This window comes from Rhinatrema bivittatum, chromosome 1 (genome assembly GCF_901001135.1).
Source record: "Rhinatrema bivittatum chromosome 1, aRhiBiv1.1, whole genome shotgun sequence".
NCBI lineage: Eukaryota > Metazoa > Chordata > Amphibia > Gymnophiona > Rhinatrematidae > Rhinatrema > Rhinatrema bivittatum.
Window position 1 is genome coordinate 478,808,236 of NC_042615.1, and position 6,171 is coordinate 478,814,406.

The window sequence follows — 6,171 nt, forward strand, 5'->3', positions numbered from 1 at the left end:
TTTTTAGTTAGAGTAGACATTCTTACTTTTATTGTAGAGGTAAGCTGAGGAGGTCTGAAGCTCCGCGTGCGATTCCTGCGCGCGGAAAAACAGACTGAGGAGAGTCGTTTTTCCAGCGCGGGAACACACGAGCAGCCTCAGAGCAGAGCTCTGACTTCTCTTTGGAAGCTCCGCCTCCTGTGCCTGACGGACAGGTCCCCATTACAGCATGGCTAATTCAGCCTGCTATCGACGGGAAAAGGCAGACACTCAGGGGGGGATCGCTGAGCACATATGCAAAGGAGCTCCATGGAGTCCATCTCGTGTCAGCAGTTCCGAGAGTGATCTCCGCCCTTCCCCCCGACCCATGCAGTCCCGGCGAATTGCAGTCAGCTACGTCACAGGCAGGGCTGCCGGCCCCGCCCTCCACGTGAGCAGCAGCCATCGAAGGGGAGGGAGGTGTTCCCTCTCTGGGCTCCGCCCCTTTCTGTGACTTTTCTCTCGCGCTGAAGCCGGGCAAGTCAGAACAGAGCCCAGCACTCGGATAGTAAAGGCAGACACTCGGTGGGGGGGGGATCGCTGAGCAGCCACAAACCCCGGCACCAGCCTAGTTGAAGTCTGGAAACAGCGCCTTGTTTTTCATCTCTCTTGCGACTGTTTATTATGCGTCGGGATTCTGAAAAGCTGCAGCAGCAGAGGTAGGGCACGGTAGCCTGAACAAATATTATTGTGTAGAAATCGTTTTATTGCATTGACATTTCGGACCTTATCAGGCAGTGTCCATTGTGCAAAGCTGCTGCGATGCAGGGACCGCTGAGACCTTCGGGTCTGGATGTCTGACCGGACCTGCGTTGCCCTGCTCCTGCAGCTCAGGAGGAGGTGTCATGTGAACCGGAACGCTTGCCCGGGCATTGATCATGAGCACTGCGCGCGCCGATGCCCTGTGCCGGGCCGCTGCCGGAGGCGACCTGTCCCTGGTCCGGTTGCTGCTAGAAGAAGGAACCAACCCCAATGATAAGAATTCCTACAACAGATCTGCCATCCAAGTAAGAGGCAAAAATCATTATAGCCGGGAATCGGAATTTCTGGTGTGCTCATTCTAGCCAATAATGAGAATCCACGGCAACAGCTGTACTTGGGCGTGCAATTATACTCAGCAATAAGAGTTTATATGAGATTGGGGCGGGGATTATTTGGGGAGCAGTTGAATCTTATATTGAGGAGGGGAGAGACTCCCACAATTGTACTGTTAATAATGGATGAAAGACGGGCATGGGCAAAAAGATCACATCCTGTCACCATAGCAAGGCTCGTGGGTGGGGATTGGTAGAATATTGGCATCAATGCTTATAAACTAATGAAATACCATGCATGTAATATCGATAGCATTGTATGTTAATAAGTGGAAGTGGTCAAAGGTTTATAGGCTAAAGGCTGCGCGAAAGAAGTACATAAAAGTCAAGTTGCATTCAAAGGATAGTTCTATTTTAGAAAACTCCTAAAGATAACCCTTAAATCGGTATTATTGTAATTGCTGGAAGGTGACATCTTAAGAGAATTAATAAAGCATTAATTTATAAAAGTGGAATTGGCGGTGAGGTGTAGGCAGTGCAGTGTTTTTGGATGGATAATATAAATGTGTTTTATATGTAAGATATCCCGAAAGATAATGGCTTTATACGAACATTCAATCTATAATGAGAGATCAAATGCAAAACAAAAATGATATTCACTTGCAGTCACGCCACACCTATTATCCTACAGCTTCAGACTGTATTATTTCAGTATGTCAGATACTTTGTTTCACGTAAAGGCCTATGGTTGGTACTGTATTATATTAGAACTTTCTTTTTGCATTTTTATTCAGTGAAAAGTCCTAGATTACTTTTCCGCCAAAGGTATTTATTATTATTTAAAACTTTTTGTATACCGCGTTTTTCAATGGTGGTATTTATGCAACCGAGAACTTCCAAAACATTTTAATATCAAAATGAAATTTTTCCATTTCTAGAAATACTCGTTTTATATCTAGTAACTATTTAAGGTATTTATTTATTAGACGTGGCTGATTGATCAAGAGGTAAGTTATGGCACCCTAGCGTCTTTGACCCGCGTAGACCAGGCAGTATCAGAGCACCCAGAGGTATTCTGCAAATTTGAAAATGTCTGCGGGCTTAATTGGCGAGGGTTGATTTTAATTCGGACAGAATGAGAGAAAATATTTTAGAAAGCGAGATCCGAATCTGGAAGCCCGGCTTATTTCCCCTTTTTTGTGTACCTGTTTTCCAGCAAGCTGAGGTTTTCCCATCAACTGAGTGAATGTATCCAGTTTAGTCTGACCAAATTATCCATGCAATATTATTATTATTTCTCAAACACTCGCTACTAATTTGGTTATAGTTCACGGAATAAAGGTGAAAGAAATCACTTAACACTCTACCGCTTTTTCCACCTTTGTGTGTGGTGGTGTCATTTTAAAGAGATTTTCTCACTTTAACAGAAAATGGGAAGAATCCTATCGTTCTTGCAGCACTTAAGGGAGATTATTATCCCGTAGCTTTCTGCAGGCACTTAGCAGAAAAATCATTGGCAAAGCAAAGGTGTTCTGCTGGGATATATCTCGGATGAAACAGCAAAACCCAATGTGGAGAAACTTCTTTCAGAGGCTTAAGGAAACATTCAAACATTTGCCTAGGGTTAGAGCTGATCGTGTTGGGTTGATTCCTCATTTCCTTTCTCTCTGTTTATAGAAACAGTAAGAAAATAGGTTCTATGTCTTATCTTACACACACAGGGTTGGATTCACTTGTTTGCCATAATCGATTTAAACCTAATTTTATAGAGAAAAGGAAAAAAAGTCCTGTTACAATTGTCTGCTAAAGGGTTCAGAGTTAAGGGTCTTCTTACCTTTTTATTGCATCAACCTAACAAAAGGTCAGACATCTGATTCTTATGCTGGTTCAGGAAGAGCAGGATCTCCAGGACTAATGTCCCACTCTCCACATAGTGAATATAAGAACATAAGAAATTGCCATATTGGGTCAGACCAAGGGTCCATCAAGCCCAGTATCCTGTTTCCAACAGTGGCCAATCCAAGTCACAAATACCCAAACATTATACAGCTGGAGCTACTATTGCTTATTAATTAATAGCAGTCTATGGATTTTTTTCCTCAAGGAGCTTATCCAAACCTTTTTTATTGTAGTCAATGTAACTGGGTTTAAGCACATCCTCTGGCAATCAATTCCAGCACTTAACTATGCACGGAGTGAAAGAATCTCTTTGATTTGTTTTAAATGAGCTACTTGCTAACTTCATGGAGTGCCCCCTGGGCCTTCTATTATCTGAGAGAGTAAATAACCGTTTTACATTAACTTGTTCAAGTCCTTTCATGGTTTTGTAGCCCTCCCATGCCCCTTTATGATTTTGGTCATCCTTCTCTGCACTTTCTCCAGTGCACCTATCTTTTTTTTTTTCTTTCAGATGCAGGGACCAGAATTGCACATAGTATTCAAGATGATGGATTGGGGGGGGGGGGGGGTCCTCCTCACCATGGAGCCCTACAGAGGCATGACATCCACTTTTATGTCATTCTCTTCCTGATAAATCCTAACCTTGTTTGTTTTTTATCACGGCACACTGAGCCCACGATTTCAATGTATTATCCACTATGATACCTAGATCTCTTTTCTGGGCGGTAACTCCTAAGATCGAACTATTGTCTACTGGCCAGGCTAGAACAGGCTCTTTCTCTGCTCTTGTATATGTTTTAATAAAGGGGGGGTGACCTTTTTTTTCCTTCTCCAAAGATTTTGTTCCTTGACACACAAAGGTGAAATATAGGAAAATGGAGCATCAAATGGGGAATGAATGTGTTGCTGGTTCGGATTTATTTTAGTGTCTAAATTAGTTCACCTGGATCCCTTAAATATAAAGGGTGTTACCACTCACTAACAGAATAGTAAACAATGAAATGTGAGGGATTTTTTTTTTCTCTGACTCACTGCTCCATTAGATCAAGAAGAGCTGGAAATCTCATAGTGTTTAAGCTGCAAAAATGGAATCATACGCTTGCCAAGTGGCTTGCTGGATTCGCCACCGGTGCATGCGGGGACTTGTAGTTCTGATTTTCCTTCGGTGAAAGAAAGCGACAAGTCCCCGCATGCCATTGGCTAAAGGCAGGACCGGCTTTTACTTATCACGTGGTGCAATTAGCAACCAGGGGGAAGACCGGCCCTTAATCAGATGAACCCCTCTCCGTGCATGAAAAGACTGATACTCTGTGCTGGTAGTGCCCCCCACCCCCCCTTTAAACTCAAGCAGACGGAGAACAAGTAAAGAGGCTTAATGGAGTCCCATTCCCACTGAACTTCCTGCTTTTCCTTTCTTTCGAGGTGATGAAGCTGGGGAACCCGAGGCTGGCCGAGCTGCTGCTGCGGTACGGAGCCGATCCGAACCTGCCCGACCCCACCACGGCCACCTGCCCGGCGCACGATGCGGCCCGGGAGGGCTTCCTGGACACCCTGCGGGTGCTGCTCCGGGCCGGGGCCAGTCTGGAGCGGCGCGACAGGTGGGGGCGGACGCCCCTGGACCTGGTTCCGGAGCACCTGCGGGCCGGCCTGCTGGACTCCCTGCCTCAGCGGTAGGGCAGGCGAAGTGACCGGAGGAAAACCCTTTGAGGGCACAGCTCTTTAATTTGTGCTGTTTTGTATCTTCGCCTGTCTTCTCGGGGAACTCTTCTTGCTAAGGATTTGCTTCTGTGCAGGGATTGCTTTTTCACTTGGCATGTGTTATGCTTTCTGGTTAACAATGTATTAAAATATTGCAGTAATGTGCACAGGGACGGGTAGGGTGACTGAGGTGCTGCAATAGTAAAGCTGCTGTCCAGTCTCTCTTTCTACAAGAAACATTGGCCCTTCACTTTTGCTTTGTGTCCCGCAGATATTTTAGATTTCAGAAGCAAAAAAAAAAAAGTTATTTGTGCTTCTTTAAAATACTTTCACAAATAAGACTGCCTTAAACATTTGTTTTCCTTACTTCCTCCAATAATCAAGAGTGGCTTGTGTTTTTTTTTGTTGGGGGGGGGGTTCTTTTGTGCTATAAATTTAACTTCTGCCTTATGGTGTTGAGAGAGATGGAAGTAAAGACCCGTTTCGGTGGGGATTTTTTTTTTTTTTTTTAATAATTCTGACGGCGCAGCAGCCGGAATGGCTATTCTTCACCTATCCTTACTTTCCATTTTTATTTGACAAAGTAAATATGAGGAGAAAATATAATGCATATACATCTCAAGATATGCCATTCTGAAAGTGTGATGACTTATAATTGTGCATTTTTGGTATGAAATATTGGTAACTATACAAAATGGTAAAAACAAAAAAAACAAACAGGTAAATAAACATTTTGATGTGACAACGAAAAATCTTAATTCTTTCAGAAGTGTTGAAACTATTTCTCTAAATATCATTACTGTTAATACACCTGCGATGCCAGTGTTGATAGCGAGGTGAATTATATTTGTTGTAAATGTGATCCAAAAAGGAAGAGGGTAGATTTCGCCTATGAGAGGCCCCGGTGTATTCCAAGGATCCTTTTGTATAAGGATTTGATGCACAGTAAGCAACACGGGAGGAAATCTTGGCGTTGCAGAAGGAATAAACGTAAATCAGAAAATTCACAAAAGAGATGGGTTTTAATTTAATAAGTGAACACAATGATACTAGTTTGAGTGAAAGCTAAGCGGCAATAAATCAGTTTAATAGTGGTTTTCCATAGCATAGGGACTAAGCATAACTCATATTTTGAATATTCAATTTAGAAAAAAGTTAGTTTGCAAAATGTTGCAGTAAATGAGATATTTAATAGACGTTGAACTACCTTACAAATATTTTGAGAAAAATGTAAAACATTGTGTGGGGGAGGGTACTCATATGATGGGTCTAAGGTCGTAAACCATTTTTGTTCAAGATCAGGAACTGAATAATCTCAGCTACGGTAACCTTTTAGGTGTTTTCCAACGGTTCTACTAATTTTGCAGACCTCAATAACGTGAATATTCGTTTATGCTTTTTAAATATAAGATTTGATCACTTAAAAAGCTAATATCTTTCCTGCATCAATATGGAAAAGATTGATTTCATAGTTTTAGCTGGGCTTTGAAACCTACTCCATGGAATGAATAACCGCCTAGAA

General features: G+C 42.8%; 1 protein-coding gene across 1 annotated transcript; it reads left to right on the forward strand.

Moving 5' to 3' along the window:
* Positions 1 to 476: 476 nt before the first annotated feature.
* On the forward strand, positions 477 to 5,931 carry LOC115094093 (cyclin-dependent kinase inhibitor 2A-like). The gene is made up of 2 exons (XM_029606795.1): positions 477 to 1,025; positions 4,374 to 5,931. Exons 1-2 carry the CDS (start codon positions 897 to 899, stop codon positions 4,623 to 4,625), a joined length of 381 nt encoding a protein of 126 aa, XP_029462655.1. The 5' UTR covers positions 477 to 896; the 3' UTR covers positions 4,626 to 5,931.
* Positions 5,932 to 6,171: the final 240 nt, after the last annotated feature.

Bases quoted from the DNA above. Each gene is read 5' to 3' on its own strand.
- LOC115094093 (XM_029606795.1), top strand. From the start codon at position 897: ATGAGCACTGCGCGCGCCGATGCCCTGTGCCGGGCCGCTGCCGGAGGC. The intron at 1,026-4,373 runs GTAAGAGGCAAA...CTTTCTTTCGAG, and splicing joins ACAACAGATCTGCCATCCAA to GTGATGAAGCTGGGGAACCC.